At 39.1% G+C, this 25,587-nt stretch overlaps 1 protein-coding gene across 1 annotated transcript in view; it reads left to right on the forward strand.

The window, feature by feature from the left end:
* Positions 1 to 25,587, forward strand: part of epha4b (eph receptor A4b) — a 444,124-nt gene that overhangs the window by 326,799 nt on the left and 91,738 nt on the right. Inside the window, exons 11-13 of the mRNA XM_061978729.2 lie at positions 15,395 to 15,462; positions 20,509 to 20,634; positions 20,699 to 20,884. Of these exons, the coding sequence (XP_061834713.1) occupies positions 15,395 to 15,462; positions 20,509 to 20,634; positions 20,699 to 20,884 (380 nt within the window). The remainder of the gene's footprint in view (positions 1 to 15,394; positions 15,463 to 20,508; positions 20,635 to 20,698; positions 20,885 to 25,587) is intronic.

A 25,587-nucleotide genomic window follows, 5' to 3' on the forward strand; every position in this document is an offset into this window, starting at 1 on the left:
GAAGAGCTTAAAATGTTGGCAATTTTAGGAAAAGAGTCGTAATCGTACTCGACAAAACTCACCATTTTTTAAGAAAACTTTAAAATTTTGCCAATATTACAATAATGAATGGGATTTTACTTGGCAACATTTTGACAAAGGTCATCATTTTACTCCAAAAATGTCACTATTTTACGAGAACACAAAAATTGTGATAAATATTGTGATAAAAGTCTGAATTTCATACGACAAATGTCACCATTTTGCATTAAAAAGTAATAATTTTACATAAAAAAGTAATAACTTTACGAGAAAATATTGCAATATTACGGAAATAAAAAGATATGAGAAATTGTATAATAAGAATAAGTGATTATTACATTTTAACCGAAGTGTAGATAGAACATGTTAAAACAGAAAATAAGCAGATATTAACAGTAAATGAACAAGTAGATTAATAATCCATTTTTACAGTTTGTCCCTCATAATGTGTACAAAATAATAGGTGTATAAATGACACAATATGTTACTGCAGACTAATTAGGAGTCTTTGTTTGTTTACTTACTACTAAAAGACAAGTTGTCTATTTTATTTAAGGACTAAATGACAATAATAAACATATGTTTCATGTACCCAATTTCTTACACACACTTGTTATTTCATATGTTGACCAGAGGGTATTTGTTATCTTCTTAAGCACTGAGAAAAATGCCTCCCTCTTTAGGACCAGCCTTTCTAGATATATAAAGAAGTGTATTTACAACATTAATAATATATACATACTATGCAAATATAAAACAAGCTTGTGGTGAAAAATGAGTTGGAATTTCACAAGAAAAAGGTCACAATTTCACAAGAAAAAGTTAGAATTTTGACAGTATTATAATAAATAAATTTCCTCAATACAGGTCAAAATTTTACAAGAAAAACTGAACATTTGTGCAATATTATGATAAAAGTTGTAATTTTACTCAATAACAGTCGCAATTTTACAATAAGAGCTTAAAATGTTGGCAATTTTAGGAAAAGAGTCGTACTCGACAAAACTCACCATTTTTTAAGAAAACTTTAAAATTTTGCCAATATTATAATAATGAATGGGATTTTACTTGGCAACATTTTGACAAAGGTCATCATTTTGCTCAAAAAATGTCACTATTTTACGAGAACACAGAAATTGTGATAAATATTGTGATAAAAGTCGGAATTTCATACGACAAATGTCACCATTTTGCATTAAAAAGTAATAATTGTACATAAAAAAGTAATAACTTTACGAGAAAATATTGCAATATTACAGAAATAGAAAGATATGAGAAATTGTTCCCGATTGTGAGAAAAAGACTGCTTTTAGTTAAAAAAAAAAATTTTGAATTTTTTTTGTTTGTAATTGGTTTTTAATATTCATTATTTACTTCGTTATTACAGTATGTCTCTATATACATATTGACTTATTTTTTTAAACTAATTTTGGCCAAAGGTGTTCGCATTTCAATTTCTTACACACACTTGTTATTTCATATGTTGACCAGAGGGTATTTGTTAACTTCTTAAGCACTGAGAAAAATGCCTCCCTCTTTAGGACCAGCCTTTCTAGATATATAAAGAAGTGTATTTACAACATTAATAATATATACATACTATGCAAATATAAAACAAGCTTGTGGTGAAAAATGAGTTGGAATTTCACAAGAAAAAGGTCACAATTTCACAAGAAAAAGTTAGAATTTTGACAGTATTATAATAAATAAATTTCCTCAATACAGGTCAAAATTTTACAAGAAAAACTGAACATTTGTGCAATATTATTATAAAAGTTGTAATTTTACTCAATAACAGTCGCAATTTTACAATAAGAGCTTAAAATGTTGGCAATTTTAGGAAAAGAGTCGTACTCGACAAAACCCACCATTTTTTAAGAAAACTTTAAAATTTTGCCAATATTATAATAATGAATGGGATTTTACTTGGCAACATTTTGACAAAGGCCATCATTTTGCTCAAAAAATGTCACTATTTTACGAGAACACAGAAATTGTGATAAATATTGTGATAAAAGGAATTTTATACGACAAATGTCACCATTTTGCATTAAAAAGTAATAATTTTACATAAAAAAGTAATAACTTTACGAGAAAATATTGCAATATTACAGAAATAAAAAGATATGAGAAATTGTATAATAAGAATAAGTGATTATTACATTTTAACAGAAGTGTAGATAGAACATGTTCAAACAGAAAATAAGCAGATATTAACAGTAAACGAACAAGTAGATTAATAATATTTTTTTACAGTTTGTCCCTCATAATGTGTACAAAATAATAGGTGTATAAATGACACAATATGTTACTGCAGACTAATTAGGAGTCTTTGTTTGTTTACTTACTACTAAAAGACAAGTTGTCTAGTATGTTCAACATTTTATTTAGGACTAAATGACAATAATAAACATATGTTTCATGTACCCAATTTTTTACACACACTTGTTATTTCATATGTTGACCAGAGGGTATTTGTTATCTTCTTGAGACCTGAGAAAAATGCCTCCCTCTTTAGGACCAGCCTTTCTAGATATATAAAGAAGTGTATTTACAACATGAATAATATATACATACTATGCAAATATAAAAAAAAGCTTGTGGTGAAAAATGAGTTGGAATTTCACAAGAAAAAGGTCACAATTTCACAAGAAAAAGTTAGAATTTTGACAGTATTATAAAAAATAAATTTACTCAATACAGGTCAAAATTTTACAAGAAAAACTGAACATTTGTGCAATATTATGATAAAAGTTGGAATTTTACTCAATAACAGTCTCAATTTTACAAGAAGAGCTTCAAATGTTGGCAATTTTAGGAAAAGAGTCGTAATCGTACTCGACAAAACTCACAATTTTTTAAGAAAACTTTAAAATTTTGCCAATATTATAATAATGAATGGGATTTTACTTGGCAACATTTTGACAAAGGCCATCATTTTACTCAAAAAATGTCACTATTTTACGAGAACACAGAAATTGTGATAAATATTGTGATAAAAGTCAGAATTTTATATGACAAATGTCACCATTTTGCATTAAAAAGTAATAATTTGACATAAAAAAGTAATAACTTTACGAGAAAATATTGCAATATTACAGAAATAAAAAGATATGAGAAATTTTATAATAAGAATAAGTGATTATTACATTTTAACAGAAGTGTAGATAGAACATGTTAAAAGAGAAAATAAGCAGATATTAACAGTAAATGAACAAGTAGATTAATAATAATTTTTTATAGTTTGTCCCTCATAATGTGTAGAAAATAATAGGTGTATAAATGACACAATATGTTACTGCAGACTAATTAGGAGCCTTTGTTTGTTTACTTACTACTAAAAGACAAGTTGTCTAGTATGTTCAACATTTTATTTAAGAACTAAATGACAATAATAAACATATGTTTCATGTACACTAGCATTTGTTGTTCCAATAATGGCATTTTTTTTTAGAAAAGTATGGAAATACATGTTGGTACCGGTACCAAAACAGCATGTAGTGCAATTAAGTGTCAGCATAAAAAGGTTTGTGACTTCAGGCCGTGGGCAGGAAAAGTCCTCCAGCGGGACCGCAGACGTCCTCATTATAAAAGTTAACCCTGCACACTAAATGTCAGCGTTGCATAGTAAATACCTGTGGAGTGCAACTCCCTGCCTGACATTTGCCTCGGCCATTGTGCAAACCTAACTACGCTGGACAAGTGCCGGTTGCATAACGTTGCCCCGCGGTCTGAGTCGTGTGGCGTCCTGGCGTGACTGGCATGGCGTGTGCCGCCTCACCTTCCTTTAGGCCACTGTCACAAACTAGCCCTGAACAAAACGGAGACACGCGGGAATAAAGATTCAAACTGACATTATTTACATTTGTAGGTCAGCTAAACCTGGCCGCGGACGTGATGCGTGTGTGTGAAGTCAACACAAAGGCTTTCCTGCCAAAAACTGGCTTTTTATATTTGCATATAGCAGAAAAAAAAAACTATTACACTCAGGAATTAAGCCACACCCACCAAATTTTGGAATAAATAAATATGTTTACATATGTAAGCTGCAGTTGTATACTGGTATGAAATATTTTGGAGTCCAAAACTAACAGAAAACTCAAAACATGATCAGGACCAGGGATCATGACAGTAGCCCCTCCTTAAGGACAGATTCCAGATGTCCACAAACACAAGGCAAGATCAAGAGTCATGGGAGGGCGGAGGGGGGACTTGGCGGTGGGTCGCCAGACCAAGTGTCTCCGCAACCAGCGAGGGAGAGTCAGGTGGCGGCGACGCGTCGAACGCCGCTGTACTTGGCGAGGCGGGCGACCAGGGAAGGGCCACGTCCGTGGCCGACGGGAAGGTGGGTGCACTTGGCGAGGCGGGCGACCAAGTAACGGCCAAAATAAACTCAGAGGTTCACAAACAGGAACTAAAGGAGTCCAAAACTAACAGAAAACACAAAACATGATCCAGACCAGGGATCATGACAGTATCCGCTCCTTAAGGACAGATTCCAGATGTCCACAAACACAAGGCAAGAGTCATGGGAGGGCGGAGGGGGGACTTGGCGGTGGGTAGCCGGACCAAATGTCCCCGCAACCAGTGAGGGAGAGTCAGGTGGCGGCGACGCGTTGAACGCAGCTGCACTTGGCGAGGCGGGCGACCAGGGAACGGCCAAAACAAAGTCAGAGGTGCACAAACAGGAACTAAAGGAGTCCAAAACTAACAGAAAACACAAAACATGATCCGGACCAGGGATCATGACAGTAACCCCTCCTTAAGGACAGATTCCAGATGTCCACAAACACAAGGCAAGATCAAGAGTCATGGGAGGGCGGAGGGGGGACTTGGTGGTGGGTCGCCAGACCAAGTGTCCCCTCTACCAGTGAGGGAGAGTCAGGTGGCGGCGACGCGTTGAACGCCGCTGCACTTGGCGAGGCGGGCGACCAGGGAACGACCAAAACAAACTCAGTGGTGCACAAAAAGGAACTAAAGGAGTCTAAAACTAACAGAAAACACAAAACATGATCCGGACCACGAAATCATGACAGTAGTCCCTCCTTAAGGACAGATTACAGATGTCCACAAACACAAGGCAAGATCAAGAGTCATAGGAGGGCGGAGTGGGGGGACTTGGCGGTGGGTCGCCAGACCGAGTGTCCCCGCTACCAGCGAGGGAGAGTCAGGTGGCGGCGACGCGTTGAACGCCGCTGTACTTGGCGAGGCGGGCGACCAGGGAAGGGCCACGTCCGTGGCCGACAGGAAGGTGGGTGCACTTGGCGAGGCGGGCGACCAAGTAACGGCCAAAATAAACTCAGAGGTTCACAAACAGGAACTAAAGGAGTCCAAAACTAACAGAAAACACAAAACATGATCCAGACCAGGGATCATGACAGTACCCACAGATTCCAGATGTCCACAAACACAAGGCAAGAGTCATGGGAGGGCGGAGGGGGGACTTGGCGGTGGGTTGCCAGACCAAATGTCCCCGCAACCAGTGAGGGAGAGTCAGGTGGCGGCGACGCGTTGAACGCAGCTGCACTTGGCGAGGCGGGCGACCAGGGAACGGCCAAAACAAAGTCAGAGGTGTACAAACAGGAACTAAAGGAGTCTAAAACTAACAGAAAACACAAAACATGATCCGGACTACGGATCATGACAGTATCCCCTCCTTAAGGACAGATTCCAGATGTCCACAAACACAAGGCAAGATCAAGAGTCATGGGAGGGCGGAGTGGGGGGACTTGGCGGTGGGTCGCCAGACCAAGAGTACCCGCAACCAGCGAGGGAGAGTCAGGTGGCGGCGACGCGTTGAACGCCGCTGTACTTGGCGAGGCGGGCGACCAGGGAAGGGCCACGTCCGTGGCCGACGGGAAGGTGGGTGCACTTGGCGAGGCGGGCGACCAAGTAACGGCCAAAATAAACTCAGAGGGTCACAAACAGGAACTAAAGGAGTCCAAAACTAACAGAAAACACAAAACATGATCCAGACCAGGTTTCATGACAGTAACGCCTCCTTAAGGACAGATTCCAGATGTCCACAAACACAAGGCAAGAGTCATGGGAGGGCGGAGGGGGGACTTGGCGGTGAGTCGCCAGACCAAATGTCCCTGCAACCAGTGAAGGAGAGTCAGGTGGCGGCGACGCGTTGAACGCAGCTGCACTTGGCGAGGCGGGCGACCAGGGAACGGCCAAAACAAAGTCAGAGGTGCACAAACAGGAACTAAAGGAGTCCAAAACTAACAGAAAACACAAAACATGATCCGGACCAGGGATCATGACAGTAGCCCCTCCTTAATGACAGATTCCAGATATCCACAAACACAAGGCAAGAGTCATGGGAGGGCGGAGGGGGGACTTAGCGGTGGGTTGCCAGACCAAATGTCCCCGCAACCAGTGAGGGAGAGTCAGGTGGCGGTGACGCGTTGAACTCAGCTGCACTTGGCGAGGCGGGCGACCAGGGGAACGGCCAAAACAAAGTCAGAGGTGCACAAACAGGAACTAAAGGAGTCCAAAACTAACAGAAGACACAAAAAGTGAAGAAAAATCCGTAATTGAACCGCACCATTTCATGAGCCGCAGGGTTCAGAGCGCAGGGAAAAAAAGTCGGGGAAAACACAGTAAATGTGCACAAATCTTCTGATTGGTCTGCAGTATTGGGTTCAAACAATATAACTAAGCCATGACACCACAAACATAATACATAATGGTATGATATCAGCAAAAATTAAATGATATCAGCTCGTATCGGACTTGTGCAAAGCTGGACAGCGAGCCAACATCACACGAGGTCGGTCTTTTCTCATATTTTAGTCAATTCATTCCAAAAAAAAAGGTAAAGATGGCGAGCTATATACCGTAAGGCTACTAGGAACCAGCAGCTACACAACAGCTAAGCACACAGTAGCACACAAGCCAGACGATCATCACTTGAACATCTGCGGAGATAAACAAGTATCAAAAGTGTATAGTTGCACATTATCTCCACATACTAAGTATTCAGGGCAAAACGCTTATTAGAAGGTATCCAGTAAGAAACGTGTCTGCATGGTTCAACTGTCACACACTTTTTAACATGGGCAACTACTGTGTTGCCTTTACATGTCGGGAAATGGAGTCCCAGCAGTCACTAGTTGACTGGCTTCCAAGTGTGTTAGTGTTAAGTGTGTTAAGTGTGTTAAGTGTGTTAAGTGTCCACACGCTGGTGACGGCGAAACAAAAGGTGTGTCAGGTTTTCTACGCCATGTTTAAGATTGTAGTGCTAATGATTCATGACACTTCTAACTGGAGAGTCTCTCTGTAATTACTATGGAAATGAAGACATTTCCACACATACATACACACACACACACACACACACACACACACACACACACACACACACACACACACCATGTATGTTCCCATGGGATGATCACAGAAGTGTGACGCATGTCCCCCGGTCCCCATATGTTCTACACACATGCCCCAAAGCGCTGTGTGTGTGTGTGTGTGTGTGTGTGTGTGTGTGTGTGTGTGTGTGTGTGTGTGTGTGTGTGTGTGTGTGTGTGTGTGTGTGTGTGTGTGTGTAAAGCTGGCCTCATGGTGTTGGACTGGGTCGAACCCGGCTGATAACCAGGTGACACCCTCCCACTCTTCCCCCACTTTGAGTGTGTGTGTGTGTGTGTGTGTGTGTGTGTATGTGTGTGTGTGTGTGTGTGTGTGTGTGTGTGTGTTTTTGTATTTCTACCCTATTCTTGAGACATGAAGAAGGAAAAGTATCGTCCATATGAGGAGGTGTGAACAAGTGATGACATAAATCACGGTCCCAATAACATTGCCCCAAAAGGGACAAGCGGTAGGAAAATGGATAGATGGAATAGACAATGTCTCATTTGCACCCCCGCTGGTCAAAAAGAGGGTGGTCCCAAAAAGGAGGGATTTTTTTCCGAATCGACTGTGTGTCGCTTTTAAAAGTGCTCCCCCTCTGGTCAACATATGAAATAACAAGTGTGTGTAAGAAATTGAAATGCGAACACCTTTGGCCAAAATTAGTTTAAAAAAAAAAAGTAAATATGTATATTGAGACATACTGTAATAACGAAGTAAATAATGAATATTAAAAACCAAAAATTCAAAAAAAATTGTTTTAACTAAAAGCAGTCTTTTTCTCACAATCGGGAACAATTTCTCATATCTTTCTATTTCTGTAATATTGCAATATTTTCTCGTAAAGTTATTACTTTTTGTATGTCAAATTATTACTTTTGAATGCAAAATGGTGACATTTGTCGTATAAAATTCCGACTTTTATCACAATATTTATCACAATTTCTGTGTTCTCGTAAAATAGTGACATTTTTTGAGCAAAATAATGACCTTTGTCAAAATTTTGCCAAGTAAAATTCCATTCATTATTATAATATTGGCAAAATTTTAAAGTTTTCTTAAAAAATTGCGAGTTTTGTCGAGTACAATTACAACTATTTTCCTAAAATAGCCAACATTTTGAGCTTTTCTTGTAAAATTGTGACTGTCATTGAGTAAAATTCCAACTTTTATCATAATATTGCACAAATGTTCAGTTTTTCTTGTAAAATTTTGACCTGTGTTGAGTAAATTTATTTATTATAATACTGTCAAAATTCTAACTTTTTCTTGTGAAATTGTGACCTTTTTCTTGTGAAATTCCAACTCATTTTTCACCACAAGCTTTTTTTTATATTTGCATAGTATGTATATATTATTAATGTTGTAAATACACTTCTTTATACATCTAGAAAGGCTGGTCCTAAAGAGGGAGGCTTTTTTCTCAGGTCTCAAGAAGGTAACAAATACCCTCTGGTTAACATATGAAATAACAAGTGTGTGTAAGAAATTGGTTACATGAAACATATTATTGTAATTTAGTCCTTAAATAAAATGTTGAACATACTAGACAACTTGTCTTTTAGTAGTAAGTAAACAAACAAGGTCTCATAATTAGTCTGCAGTAACATATTGTGTCATTTATGCACCTATTATTTTGTACACATTATAAGGGACAAACTGTAAAAATGGATTATTAATCTACTTGTTCATTTACTGTTAATATCTGCTTATTTTCTCTTTTAACATGTTCTATCTACACTTCTGTTAAAATGTAATAATCACTTATTCTTCTCTTCTTTGATACTTGACATTAGTTTTGGATGATACCACACATTTAGGTATGGATCTGATACCAAGCAGTTACAGGATCATATTATATTGTATTCAAAGTCCTCAAAATATCGATGTAATCATAGTAGTATCAACTAGATACGCTCTTGTACTTGGTATCATTACAATGGATGTCAGGTGTCGATCCACCCATGGCGTTTGTTTACATTGTGACGCCGGTGAGCTATTGTATCCTCCTACGGTGTGTAGTGAAGCATGTTTAGCTATTCCTCGTCCTCCAGTGATAATGCTACTTGTAAGAAACATACTTTATTATGTTAGCTGCTAAGTAGCTAGCCATGTCTTAAAGCAGCTCTTCCTGAGGGTGTTTCAGTGTTATAACTTCACCTTTATCTTTACTTTTTACACCAAAATGCGTCCATTCTCCCTTTTCTGTCTACACACTGTGTCTGCTTGTAAGTACTCTGTGTGCGCGCGCTGCCGAACATGCTCCTCTGCTGGTAAAACCAGCAATGTCATTAGAAAAAAAATTGTTTCATTTTTTTTTGTAATGTGAACAGCCACTATAAAGATGGGATTTGACAAAAAAAAACATCCAAAATGGACTCAAGACCCTGACAGCTGGTATAAATCCTAAAAGTGTGTTATCTTGCAGGGATGTTCTGAGCAGCAGCACACAGCACAGGCCATGTTCTGCACACCATTACACCAAACAGCTTTTTTTTCTCTTTTATGGCCTGAAATGTTTGTGCTAAATCTTTAAAAAAGCATTGAGCCTCACATGTTTATGGGTGATGGGGACTATTAAACTCCTGTTTGCAGCTAATGCTCAACACAGTGGAAAAACACACACACACACACACACTCTTGTATTTCTTACCTTCTTGAGACCAACCTTTCTAGATATATAAAGAAGTGTATTTACAACATTAATAATATATACATACTATGCACAAATAAAAAAGCTTGTTGAGTTGGAATTTCATAAGAAAAAGGTCACAATTTCACAAGAAAAGTCGTAATTTTACTCAACCCAAGTCAAAATTTTACAAAAAAAACAGAACATTTGTGCAATGTTATGATAAAAGTTGGAATTTTACTCAATAACAGTCGCAATTTTACAAGAAAAGCTTAACATTTTGCAAATATAATATAGATAATATAAAAAAAAGCTTGTTGTGAAAAATGAGTTGGAATTTCCACAAGAAAAAGGTCACAATTTCACAAGAAAAAGTTAGAATCTTGGCAGTATTATAATAAAAGTCCTCATTTTACTCAACGCAAGTCAAAATTTTACAAGAGAAACCGAACATGTGTGCAATATTATGATAAAAGTTAGAATTGGACTCAATAACAGTTGCAATTTCACAAGAAAAGTCGTAATTTTACTCAACACAAGTCAAAATCTTACAAGAAAAACTGAACATTTGTGCAATGTTATGATACAAGTTGGAATTTTACTCAATAACAGTCGCAATTTTACAAGAAAAGCTTAACATTTTGCAAATATAATATAGATAATATAAAAAAAGCTGGTTGTGAAAAATGAGTTGGAATTTCCACAAGAAAAAGGTCACAATTTCACAAGAAAAAGTTAAAATCTTGGCAGTGTTATAATAAAAGTCCTCATTTTACTAAACGCAAGTCAAAATTTTACAAGAAAAACCGAACATGTGTGCAATATTAGGATACAAGTTGGAATTGGACTCAACAACAGTTGCAATTTTACAAGAAAAAGCTTAAAATGTTGGCAATTTTACTCGACAAAAGTCACAATTTTATAAGAACACTTTAAAATGAAGGCAATATTATAATAATAATCGGAATTTAACTTGGCAAAATCATGACAAAAGTCATAATTTTACTCAAAAAATGTCACTATTATACAAGGACGACAAAGAAAATTGGCAACATTTTGACAAAAGTCAGAATTGTATGACAAATGTCGCCATTTTGCATTCCAAATTAATAGTTTTGTATCAAAAAGTAATAATTTTATGATAAAATATTACAATAGAATAGAATAGAAAGTACTTTATTGATCCCTGGGGGAAATTCAGCACCACAGTTTGCTCACAATAAACAATAAACACTTAGGTATTTTTTACATGTGAATAATATAAATACAGTCTATTATCTAGCATTATTCACATGTGAATAATATAGTCTATTATACAGCATTATTTACATATGAATAACATAAATACAGTCTATTATACAGCATTATTCACATGTGAATAACATAAATACAGTCTATTATACAGCATTATTCACATGTGAATAATATAAATACAGTCTATTATCTAGCATTATTCACATGTGAATAACATAAATACAGTCTATTAGACAGCATTATTCACATGTGAATAACATAAATACAGTCTATTATCTAGCATTATTCACATGTAAATAACATAAATACAGTCTATTATACAGCATTATTCACATGTGAATAACATAAATACAGTCTATTATACAGCATTATTCACATGTGAATAACATAAATACAGTCTATTATACAGCATTATTCACATGTGAATAATATACTGTAAACACATTATATTCACATGTGAATAATATACTGTAAATACATTATACATTTACAGTACATGTACAGTCAAAAGGAGCATATGCATTATACAATCTATAATAATAATAATAATAATAATAATACAGAAACAGAATGAATATGAGAAATTGTTCCCAATTTTACAAGAAAAAAATCGACACATTGCGAGAAAAAGACTGCTTCTAGTTATTTATTTATTTTTGTTGAATTTTTTGTTTCTTAATTGTTTTTTAATCTTCATTATTTACTTCAAGTTATTACAGTATGTCTCTATATACATATCTATTTTATTTGTTGTCATTAATTTTGGCCAACGGGGGCGCATTTCAATGTCTTACACACACTTGTTATTTCATATGTTGACCAGAGGGGGTAGCACTTTTAAAAGCGACACACAGTCAATGTGGAAAATCCCTCCTTTTTGGGACCACCTTCATGTTGTTTGATGTCACCACATTGTCTATTAGATGCAATGTTATTGGGACCATGACTTATGTCATCACTTGTTCACACCTCCTCATATGGAAGATACTTTTCCTTCTTCATGTCTCAAGAAGGGGAGAAATACAAGAACACACACACACACACACACACACACACACACACACACACACCCCTGCAAGGTCGGCCTAACACAATAAGTTAAACACTTCCAACAGGCTCGGTGATCAATTGATCAATAATTTGGTGGTAGAGCACAGACCCACGCTGCAGGGTGTGTGTGTGTGTGTGTGTGTGTGTGTGTGTGTGTGTGTGTGTGTGTGTGTGTGTGTGTGTGTGTGTGTGTGTGTGACCCCTAGTAAATCTGGAGGTGGTCATGTCCAGAGGGGCTGTGAATGTGTTGGATGTTAGGGTGGGTGGGGGGGGTGCAAGTGACTTAAAGTCAGGGGTGGGCAAATAATTTTTACCAGGGGCCACATAAGCAACCCGAGCACTGCTGGAGGGCCACACCGACAATACTATATTACTATTACTAGTACACATGCAGGACCAAAGGTACATTGGACTATTACTATTACTAGTACACATGCAGGACCAAAGGTACATTGGACTATTACTATTACTAGTACACATGTAGGACCAATGGTACATTGGACTATTACTATTACTAGTACACATGTTGGACCAATGGTACATTGGACTATTGGTATTACTAGTACACACATTGGACCAATGGTACATTGGACTATTACTATTACTAGTACACAAGTTGGACCAATGGTTCATTGACCTATTACTAGTACAAGTACACATGTTGGACCAATAGTACATTGGACTATTACTAATACGAATACACATGTTGGACAAATGGTATATTGGACTATTACTAGTACTAGTACACACGTTGGACCAATGGTACATTGGACTATTACTATTACTAGTACACATGTTGGACCAATGGTACATTGGACTATTACTATTACTAGTACACACATTGGACCAATGGTACATTGGACTATTACTAGTACACACGTTGGACCAATGATACATTGGACTATTACTAGTACTAGTACACATGTTGGACCAATGGTACATTGGACTATTACTAGTACACATGTTGGACCAATGGTACATAGGACTATTACTATTACTAGTACACATGTAGGACCAAAGGTACATTGGACTATTACTATTACTAGTACACACGTTAGACCAATGGTACATTGGATTATTACTATTACTAGTACACACGTTAGACCAATGGTACATTGGACTATTACTATTACTACTACACATGTTGGACCAATGGTACATTGGACTATTACTATTACTACTACACATGTTGGACCAATGGTACATTGGACTATTACTATTACTAGTACACACGTTGGACCAATGGTACATTGGACTATTACTATTACTAGTACACACGTTGGAACAATGGTACATTGGACTTTTACTATTACTAGTACACATGTTGGCCCAATGGCACATTGGACTATTACTAGTACACACGTTGGACCAATGATACATTGGACTATTACTATTACTAGTACACACGTTGGACCAATGATACATTGGACTATTACTATTACTAGTACACATGTTGGACCAATGGTACATTGGACTATTGGTATTACTACTACACATGTTGGCCCAATGGTACATTGGACTATTACTATTACTAGTACACACGTTGGACCAATGGTACATTGGACTATTACTAGTACACATGTTGGACCAATGGTACATTGGACTATTACTATTACTAGTACACATGTTGCCCCAATGGTACATTGGACTATTACTAGTACACACGTTGGACCAATGATACATTGGACTATTACTAGTACTAGTACACACGTTGGACCAATGATACATTGGACTATTAGTATTACTAGTACACAAGTTGGACCAATGGTTCATTGACCTATTACTAGTACAAGTACACATGTTGGACCAATGGTACATTGGACTATTACTATTACTAGTACACATGTTGGACCAAAGGTACAATGGACTATTGCTATTACTAGTACACATGTTGGACCAAAGGTACAATGGACTATTACTATTACTAGTACACATGTTGGACCAATGGTACATTGGACTATTACTAGTACACACGTTAGACCAATGGTACATTGGATTATTACTATTACTAGTACACACGTTGGACCAATGGTACATTGGACTATTACTATTACTAGTACACACGTTGGACCAATGATACATTGGACTTTTAGTATTACTAGTACACACGTTGGACCAATGGTACATTGGAATATTACTAGTACACACGTTGGACCAATGGTACATTGGACTATTACTATTACTAGTACACATGTTGGACCAAAGGTACATTGAACTATTACTATTACTAGTACACATGTAGGACCAATGGCACATTGGACTATTACTATTACTAGTACACACGTTGGACCAATGGTACATTGGAATATTACTAGTACACACGTTGGATCAATGGTACATTAAACAATTACTATTACTAGTACACATGTAGGACCAATGGTACATTGGACTATTACTATTACTAGTACACACGTTGGACCAATGGTACATTGGACTATTACTATTACTAGTACACATGTTGGACCAAAGGTACATTGAACTATTACTATTACTAGTACACATGTAGGACCAATGGCACATTGGACTATTACTATTACTAGTACACACGTTGGACCAATGGTACATTAAACTAGTACTATTACTAGTACACATGTTGGACCAATGGTACATTGGACTATTACTATTACTAGTACACAAGTTGGACCAATGGTTCATTGACCTATTACTAGTACAAGTACACATGTTGGACCAAAGGTACATTGGACTATTACTAATACGAATACACATGTTGGACAAATGGTATATTGGACTATTACTAGTACTAGTACACATTTTGGACCAATGGTACATTGGACTATTTCTAAAACTAGTCCACATGCAGGACCAAAGGTACATTGGACTATTACTATTACTAGTACACATGTAGGACCAATGGTACATTGGACTATTGCTATTACTAGTACACATGTAGGACCAAAGGTACATTGGATATTTGGGTTAAGGGATGTTTCAAGCACACTTTGGCCAAAGGATGAAGAGAAATGGAGATAGTTTCTTCCTCATGTCCAGTTGTTGTGTGCTGGTGTGTACAAAGTGTGTATCTGCACACCAGGACTCTAACCCCGCTGGGTGTGTGTTGTGCAGGCACTGTGGCTACATCAAAGCCAAGCAGGACCCTGATGAAGAGAAGATGCAGTTCCAGCATGGCCGAGGTAATGACACACCAAAGTGTTCATGGTCATTTCAATGCATGCTCGCTTTCATTTGCTTTGATTAAAAACATGTTTTGACAAGTTAGCTGTGTAATTGCCTCGCATTAGCACACACGCTACTGTGGTGCAGCTAATTCTAACAAATTGCCTCAACTTTTAATGGAAAAGTGTCTTCTAGTTGGAATGTTGTCACGTTGTGTAAATGGTAAATAAAAAGAGAATACAACAAATATTTTTCAACTTATATTCAATTGAATAGACTGCAAAGACAAGATATTTCATGTTCACACTGAGAAACTTTATTATTTTTTTGCAAATATTAGCTCATTTCGAATTTGATGCCTGCGACATGTTTCAAAAAAGCTGGCACAAGTGGCAAAAAAGAGTGAGAAAAGTTGAGGAAATGCTCATCAAAGACTTATTTGGAACATCCCACAGGTGAACAGGCTAATTGGGAACAGGTGGGTGCCATGATTGGCTATAAAAGCAGCTTCCGTGAAATGCTCAGTCGTTCACAAACAAGGACGGGGGCGAGGGTCACCACTTTGTCGACAAATGCCTGAGCAAATTGTTTAAGAACAACATTTCTCAAGCAAGGAATTTAGGGATTTCACCATCTACGCTCCGTAATATCATCAAAAGGTTCAGAGAATCTGGAGAAATCACTGCACGTAAGCGGCAATGCTGAAAACCAACATTGGATGCCCGTGACCTTGGATCTCTCAGGCAGTACTGCATCAAAAAGTGACATCAGTGTGTAAATGATATCACCACATGGGCTCAGGAACACTTCAGAAACCCACTGTCAGTAACTACAGTTGGTCGCTACATCTGTAAGTGCAAGTTAAAACTCTACTAAGCAAAGCCAAAGCCATTTATCAACAACACCCAGAAACGCCTCGCTGGGCCTGAGCTCATTTAAGATGGACTGATGCAAAGTGGAAAAGTGTTCTGTGGTCTGACGAGTCCACATTTCAAATTATTTTTGTAATCTGTGGACCAAAGAGGAAAAGAACCATCCAGATTGTTCTAGGTGCAAAGTGTAGAAGCCAGCATGTGTGATGGTATGGGGGTGTATTAGTGCCCAAGACATGGGTAACTTACACATCTGTGAAGGCACCATTAATGCTGAAAGGTACATACAGCTTTTGGAGCAATCCAAGCAACGTTATCATGGACGCCCCTGCTTATTTCAGCAAGATAATTGCAAGCCAGGTGTGCGTAAGCCATGATATTACACACCTTGGATCCCTCAGGCGCTACTGCATCAAAAAGCCACATCAGTGTGTAAAGGATATCAGGAACACTTCAGAAAACCACTGTCAGTAACTACAGTTGGTCGCTACATCTGTAAGTGCAAGTTAAAACTCTACTATGCAAAGCCAAAGCCATTTATCAACAACACCCAGAATCTAAGATTGACTGATACAAAAAGGAAAAGTGTTTGACGAGTCCACATTTCAAATTATTTTTTAAATCTGTGGACGTTTTGTCCCAAAGAGGAAAAGAACCATCCGGATTGTTCTAGGGTGAAAGTGTAAAAGGCAGCATGGGGGTGTATTAGTGGCCAAGACATGGGTAACTTACACATCTGTGAAGGCACCATTAATGCTGAAAGGTACATACAGCTTTTGGAGCAACATATGTTGCCATCCAAGCAACGTTACCATGGACGCCCCTGCTTATTTCAGCAAGACAATGCCAAGCCACGTGTTACAACAGCGTGGCTTCATAGTAGAAGAGTGCGGGTACTAGACTGGCCTGCCTGTAGTCCAGACATTGAAAATGTGTGAAGGCTATTTATCAACAACCATTTATCAACAACACCCAGAATCTAAGATTGACTGATACAAAAAAGGAAAAGTGTTCTGTGGTCTGACGAGTCCACATTTCAAATTATTTTTTTTTAATCTGTGGACGTTTTTGTCCCAAAGAGGAAAAGAACCATCCGGATTGTTCTAGGGTGAAAGTGTAAAAGCCAGCATGTGTGATGGTATGGGGGTGTATTAGTGGCCAAGACATGGGTAACTTACACATCTGTGAAGGCACCATTAATGCTGAAATGTACAAACAGCTTTTGGAGCAATCCAAGCAACGTTATCATGGACGCCCCTGCTTATTTCAGCAAGACGATGCCAAGCCACGTGCTACGACAGTCGTAGAAAAAGAGTGTGGGTACTAGACTGGCCTGCCTGTAGTCCAGACATTGAAAATGTGTGAAGGCTAAAATATGAGAACTGTTGAACAACTGAAGCTGTACATCAAGCAAGAATGGGAAAGAATTCCACTTCAAAAATGTGTCTCCTCAGTTCCCAAACCTTTACTGAGTGTTGTTAAAAGGAAAGGCCATGTAACACACTGGTAAAAATGCCTCTTTTTTGCAATGTGTTGCTGCCATTAAATTCTAAGTTCGACCAACTGTAGTTACTGACAGTGGTTTTCTGAAGTGTTCCTGAGCCCATGTGGTGATATCCTTTACACACCGATGTGGCTTTTTGATGCAGTAGCGCCTGAGGAATCCAAGGTGTGTAATATCATGGCTTACGTGCAGTGATTTCTCCAGATTCTCTGAACCCTTTGATGATATTACGGAGCGTAGATGGTGAAATCCCTCAATTCCTTGCTTGAGAAATGTTGTTCTTAAACAATTTGCTCAGGCATTTGTTGACAAAGTGGTGACCCTCGCCCCGTCCTTGTTTGTGAACGACTGAGCATTTCATGGAATCTACTTTTATACCCAATCATGGCACCCACCTGTTCCCAATTACCCTGTCCACCTGTGGGATGTTCCGAATAAGTCTTTGATGAGCATTCCTCAACTTTTCTCACTCTTTTTTGCCACTTGTGCCAGCTTTTTTGAAACATGTCGCAGGCATCAAATTCCAAATGAGCTAATTTTTGCAAAAAAAATAAGAAAGTTTCTCAGTGTGAACATGAAATATCTTGTCTTTGCAGTCTATTCAATTGAATATAAGTTGAAAAGGATTTGTTGTATTCTCTTTTTATTGACCATTTACACAACATGACAACTTCACTGCTTTTGGGTTTAGTATCCATCCATCCATCCATCTTCTTCCGCTTATCCGAGGTCGGGTCGCGGGGGCAGCAGCCTAAGCAGGGAAGCCCAGACTTCCCTCTCCCCAGCCACTTCGTCCAGCTCTTCCTGTGGGACCCCGAGGCGTTCCCAGGCCAGCCGGGAGACATAGTCTTCCCAACGTGTCCTGGGTCTTCCCCGCGGCCTCCTACCGGTCGGACGTTCCCTAAACACCTCCCTAGGGAGGCGTTCGGGTGGCATCCTGACCAGATGCCCGAACCACCTCATCTGGCTCCTCTCCATGTGGAGGTGCAGCGGCTTTACTTTGAGCTCCTCCCGGATGACAGAGCTTCTCACCCTATCTCTAAGGGAGAGACCCGCCACCCGGCGGAGGAAACTCATTTGGGCCGCTTGTACCCGTGATCTTGTCCTTTCGGTCATAACCCAAAGCTCATGACCATAGGTGAGGATGGGAACGTAGATCGACCGGTAAATTGAGAGCTTTGCCTTCCGGCTCAGCTCCTTCTTCACCACAACGGATCGATACAGCGTCCGCATTACTGAAGACACCGCACCGATCCGCCTGTCGATCTCACGATCCACTCTTCCCTCACTCGTGAACAAGACTCCGAGGTACTTGAACTCCTCCACTTGGGGCAAGATCTCCTCCCCAACCCGCAGATGGCACTCCACCCTTTTCCGGGCGAGAACCATGGACTCGGACTTGGAGGTGCTGATTCTCATCCCAGTCGCTTCACACTCAGCTGCGAACCGATCCAGTGAGAGCTGAAGATCCTGGCCAGATGAAGCCATCAGGACCACATCATCTGCAAAAAGCAGGGACCTAATCCTGCAGCCACCAAACCAGATCCCCTCAACGCCTTGACTGCGCCTAGAAATTCTGTCCATAAAAGTTATGAACAGAATGGGTGACAAAGGGCAGCCTTGGCGGAGTCCAACCCTCACTGGAAACGTGTCCGACTTACTACCGGCAATGCGGACCAAGCTCTGACACTGATCATACAGGGAGCGGACTGCCACAATCAGACAGTCCGATACCCCATACTCTCTGAGCACTCCCCACAGGACTTCCCGAGGGACACGGTCGAATGCCTTCTCCAAGTCCACAAAACACATGTAGACTGGTTGGGCAAACTCCCATGCACCCTCAAGGACCCTGCCCAGAGTATAGAGCTGGTCCACAGTTCCACGACCAGGACGAAAACCACACTGTTCCTCCTGAATCCGAGGTTGGACTATCCGGCGTAGCCTCCTCTCCAGTACACCTGAATAGACCTTACCGGGAAGGCTGAGGAGTGTGATCCCACGATAGTTAGAACACACCCTCCGGTTCCCCTTCTTAAAGAGAGGAACCACCACCCCGGTCTGCCAATCCAGTGGCACCGCCCCCGATGTCCACGCGATGCTGCAGAGTCTTGTCAACCAAGACAGCCCCACAGCATCCAGAGCCTTAAGGAACTCCGGGCGGATCTCATCTTGCCACCGAGGAGCTTTTTAACTACCTCAGCAACTTCAGCCCCAGAAATAGGAGAACCCACCACAGACTCCCCAGGCACTGCTTCCTCATAGGAAGACGTGTTGGTGGGATTGAGGAGGTCTTCAAAGTATTCCCTCCACCGATCCACAACATCCGCAGTGGAGGTCAGCAGAACACCATCCTCACCATACACGGTGTTGGTAGTGCACTGCTTCCCCTTCCTGAGGCGGCGGATGGTGGTCCAGAATCGCTTCGAAGCCGTCCGGAAGTCGTTTTCCATGGCCTCACCGAACTCCTCCCATGTCCGAGTTTTTGCATCTGCGACCGCTGAAGCCGCACACCGCTTGGCCTGTCGGTACCTGTCCGCTGCCTCAGGAGTCCTATGAGCCAAAAGAACCCGATAGGACTCCTTCTTCAGCTTGACGGCATCCCTCACCGCCGGTTTAGTATATACTATGTTTATTTTGATTTGGGAGCAGAAGTCATGTTTTTTTTCCCCTCGTTGTGTCCACAGTCAAGCTCCCCGGCAGCAGGATCTACATCCATCCTCACACCTACGAAGACCCCAGCCAGGCCGTCAGGGACTTCGCCAAGGAGATCGACGCCACTAATATACTCATCGAGAGAGTCATCGGCGCCGGTGTGTGAACATCTCCTCGGGTCTTTTCTAGAGGAAGAGTCCTTCAAGTCGACGTTGTGTGCAGGGGAGTTCGGGGAGGTGTGCAGCGGGCGGCTCCGCGTGCAAGGCAAGCGCGAGATCTACGTGGCCATCAAGAGTCTGAAGGCGGGATACTCCGACAAGCAGAGGCGGGACTTCCTGTCTGAGGCCTCCATCATGGGGCAGTTTGACCACCCCAACATCATCAGGCTGGAGGGCGTGGTCACCAAATGTGAGTCAGGCTTTTAACGCGCCCCTTTTTAGGTGTGTGACGTCGCACCACACACACACACACAGCTGACCCTGGGTCTGGTGAAAGCTCCGTTGCCATGGTAACGCAGTCATCACGCATGCTCAAACAGCCACTTGTTTACCTCACATGATAGTGTTACAGCGTGTGTGTGTGTGTGTGTGTGTGTGTGTAGGTGAGACAAGATAGCTGATTGGTTATCTCTGGCTCTGGCTCTCATAAACACTATCTCTCTCTCTCTCTCTCTCTTCCCCTCTCTCTGCTTGTCTGCTGTGTCCATCTCTGGCCGTGTTCATCTTATCTTCTCATTTATCGCTGCCTCTTGTTCGCCTCGTCTCTGCATTTTTTTTTTACCAGCTGGCCGTGTCGCGGTGAAAAGAAGGTCTTGTCGTCGTGTTTCTCCTCGCTAGACGTGCTCAATCGCCATGCAAGTGTAAAAGGAAGTTAGCGGCAATAATTGTATTTTAATAATTTAAGCTATCTATCAAAACCATTATTAATATAAAAAAAATATATAGAGTATTGCCAAAGGGACAAGCGGCAGAAAAAAAAAATAAAAAAAATTCTGGACTACAGAGTGCACCGGAATATAAGCCACACCCACTACATTTTAGAGATATCAGTCGCAGCAGACCACAGGTATATACATTGTGAAAGATATATTGTATAAATGTTTATTTACTTACCGCAATTGTTTCCAAACAGTGTTTGTAACAAGGCAGTAAAACGGCTGATCAAACAAAACAGAAGTCATGGTAGCTCTCCAATCAGCTAAATAGACGGCGACGTCTAGGTGAATTTACTGAGGAATTTGTCAAACTGAATGCAATTGTAAGGTAATTGCAAGTGTAAAAGCAAGTTAGCTGCAGTAGTTGTATTGGCAGTTAACTACTTTGTGATTTAAGCTATCTATCAAAACCAATATAAAAAAAATAATATACAGGTATATATATATATATATATATATATATATATATATATATATATATATATATATATATATATAAGAAATAATTGACTTTCAGTGAATTCTAGCTATAAATATATATGTATTGTATTATATATATATATATATATATATATATATATATATTTATTGTATTATATATATATATATATATATATATATATATATATATATATATATATATATATATATATATATATATATATATATAAAAGAAATACTTGAATTTCAGTGTTCATTTATTTACACATATACACACACATAACACTCATCTACTCATTGTTGAGTTAAGGGTTGAATTGTCCATCCTTGTTCTATTCTCTGTCACTATATTTCTAACCATGCTGAACACCCTCTCTGATGATGCATTGCTGTGTGGCACGCACTAAAGTGCTTTCATCAAATGCACTAGATGGCAGTATTGTCCTGTTTAAGAGTGTCACAACATTGCTGTTTACGGCAGACGGACTGCTTTACTGTAGACGTTGTTTATATTGTGGGAAAGCGGACTCAGGTCCGCATGGAGCTGGAGGGGGCGTGGCATCCAGGGGGTTTAGCTCGCTCGTCTGCGGGAACAAACTGCCGCCATTGCTTGCCGTGCTAGCGAGGTCCTTTGTCCCTGAATTGCTCACACACTCCGGCAGATTCAATGGGGGTCTGGCGGCAGATTTCTTTGACTTTATGGTTGGAAATGCATCTGCTTTGAGTGTCGCAGGATATCCACACATTCTTGCCATCTCTGTCGTAGCGTAGCTTTCGTCGGTAAAGTGGGCGGAACAAAACGACTGACCATTTTCGTCGGCTTTCCCCACACCCTCGTATTTTGAACAAATTTCGTCCAATTTCTTGCCACTTTGGCATCTTTGGGCCACTGGTGCAACTTGAATCCGTCCCTGTTGGTGTTGTTACACCCTCCGACAACACACCGACCATAGAAAGGCGTTTAATTCGCCAAAATTCACCCATTTAGAGTTCGGAAATCGGTTAAAAAAATATATGGTCTTTTTTCTGCAACATCAAGGTATATATTGACGCTTACATAGATCTGGTGATAATGTTCCCCTTTAATATTCCAGTGGTCAACGAGGTTAAGAACCTGTGGTGTGGGTGTAACCAGGCTGATGTCAGGACTTGGACTATGGCGTGGTTTGTGCAAATGATTTGGACCAGACATGGCGTGAAGGTGAAGACATATTTAATTTTAACACTCAAAAAAAAAGAAACAAACAAAAGGCGCTCACAGTGGAGGTACAAAACTTGGCTATAAACACAAAACTTGCACAAAGGCAGAAACTATGAACAATGAAACAAAAACACTAACTAGTGATGGGTCCGACCGATCTTGAGCTGTTTTGGTCACGTGACCGATACGCCAACTGTGTCGCACTGACGCCTCCTCTGTGCCCTGTGAGCGGCTCTTTTCTACAGCCGGTGAAATAATAACTAAGAAGAGAAATCGTCTAAAATGTAATACGTCGGAAAAACTTTTTAATTTTTTTTTTTTTTTTTTATAAAAATGTGTAAAAAAATAAAATTAAAAAAATTCCCAGTCCACAATCATCCACAACACGTTCTCTTAGATGTCCATGTTATGATACATGTTCACATTATTTATTGACTGTATCTAAAAAAGATAAACATATATTTTTATTTAAATGAAGATATGAAATAATCCTAAATGAAATACAATGACTTGGTTTATATTATTGTATATACTAGGGCAGGGGTCACCAACGCGGTGCCCGCGGTCACCAGGTAGCCCGTAAGGACCAGATCAGTCGCCCGCTGGCCTGTTCTAAAAATAGCTCAAAGAGCAGCACTTACCAGTGAGCTGCCTCTATTTTTTAAAATTTTATTTATTTACTAGCAAGCTGGTCTCGCTTTGCTCGACATTTTTTATTCTAAAAGAGACAAAACTCAATTAGAATTTGAAAATCGAAGAAAATATTTTAAAGACTTGGTCTTCACTTGGAATAAGCGGTAGAAAATGGATGGATGGATGGGTCTTCACTTGTTTAAATAAATTCATTTATTTTTTTACTTTGCTTCTTATTACTTTTAGAAATACAATTTTAGAGAAAAAATACAACCTTAAAAATGATTTTAGGATTTTTAAACAAATATACCTTTTTACCTTTTAAATGTCTTCCTCTTCTTTCCTGACAATTTAAATCAATGTTCAAGTAATTTTTATTTTTTTTTATTGTAAAGAATAATAAATATTTTAGCTTCTGGTTTTTCGACGAAGAATATTTGTGAAATATTTCTTCAAACTTACTATGATTGAAATTCAAAACGATTATTCTGGCAAATCTAGAAAATCTGTAGAATCAAATTTAAATCTTATTTCAAAGTATTTTGAATTTCTTTTAAAATTTTTGTTCTGGAAAATCTAGAAGAAATACTGATTTGTCTTTGTTAGAAATATAGCTTGGTCCAATTTGTTAAATATTCTAACAAAGTGCAGATTGGATTTTAACCAATTTAAAACATGTCATCAACATTCTAAAATGTATCTTAATCAGGAAAAATTACTAATGATGTTCCATAAATTCTTTTTTAAATTTTTTCAAAAAGATTAAAATTAGCTAGTTTTTCTTTTCTTTTTGTCGGTTGAATTTTGAATTTTAAAGACTCGAAATTGAAGATAAACTATGTTTCAAAATTTTATTTTAATTTTTTTCATGTTTTCTCCTCTTTTAAACCGTTCAATTAAGTGTTTTTTTCATCATTTATTCTCTACAAAAAACCTTCCATAAAAGGAAAAATAAATAAGAAATACCCATTTTTTTATATATATAAATGTATTTATTTAGCTATTCTTGTTTAAATCACACTTACGTGTAACTTACAAATGACAATATATTTATTTATTTAAGTGTGTATCAAACTGGTAGCCCTTCGCATTAATCAGTACCCAAGAAGTAGTTTTTGGTTTCAAAAAGGTTGGTGACCCCTGTACTAGGGCATCAAATCAGTGTCAGTTGAGTCGGTCCATAGGTTGCCTGTAGGGATTTTTAATGTCCAGCAGATGTCAGTATTTAGTGACACAGTATCGACACAGTATCAATACAGTTTTGCAATGTGTCGAAACGCTTCATGACGCCTCATCAACCCATCACTAACACTAACTGTGGCATTAATAAACAAAAACTTACTTGGACGTGGCATGAATTTCGCAGAGGTAAACAGATTGTGACGATTATGTTGTCGCCAGACAGACAGCCTGGCAACTGGAAGCTTAAATAATAGTGACATGATTAAAGACAGGTGCGTGAGTCGTGAGGGCAGGTGAAAACTAATGGGTTGCTATGGTGACAAACAAGAGTGCACAATGAGTCCAAACGTGGAACAGGTGAAACTAATGGGTAACTATGGAAACAAGGCAAGGGAGTGAAAAGCCAGAAACTAAAGAGTCCAATAACTAAACAAAACATGACATGACTAAAACAAAACATGATTACACAGACATGACAGCTGAGGTGTTGCCACATTACCAGGGTTTATTAGGTAAGCCAACATGCTTGCTCTGTGCCAGTACAGCACCAACATGGGCTTGAACGCACAAGTCCAAATAATGAGCTTTTACGGCGCTGCAGGAAATGGAAATGCGGCATGTTCCGCTTCAAAAGCCATTATGGACAAACACTTCATGCAAATGTTGGTATGTTTCAAGTACAGCCAGACTTGAGAAGAGCTGACTTGAAAAGGTTCTTCA

The sequence above is a fragment of the Nerophis lumbriciformis genome, linkage group LG19 (assembly GCF_033978685.3).
Source record: "Nerophis lumbriciformis linkage group LG19, RoL_Nlum_v2.1, whole genome shotgun sequence".
NCBI lineage: Eukaryota > Metazoa > Chordata > Actinopteri > Syngnathiformes > Syngnathidae > Nerophis > Nerophis lumbriciformis.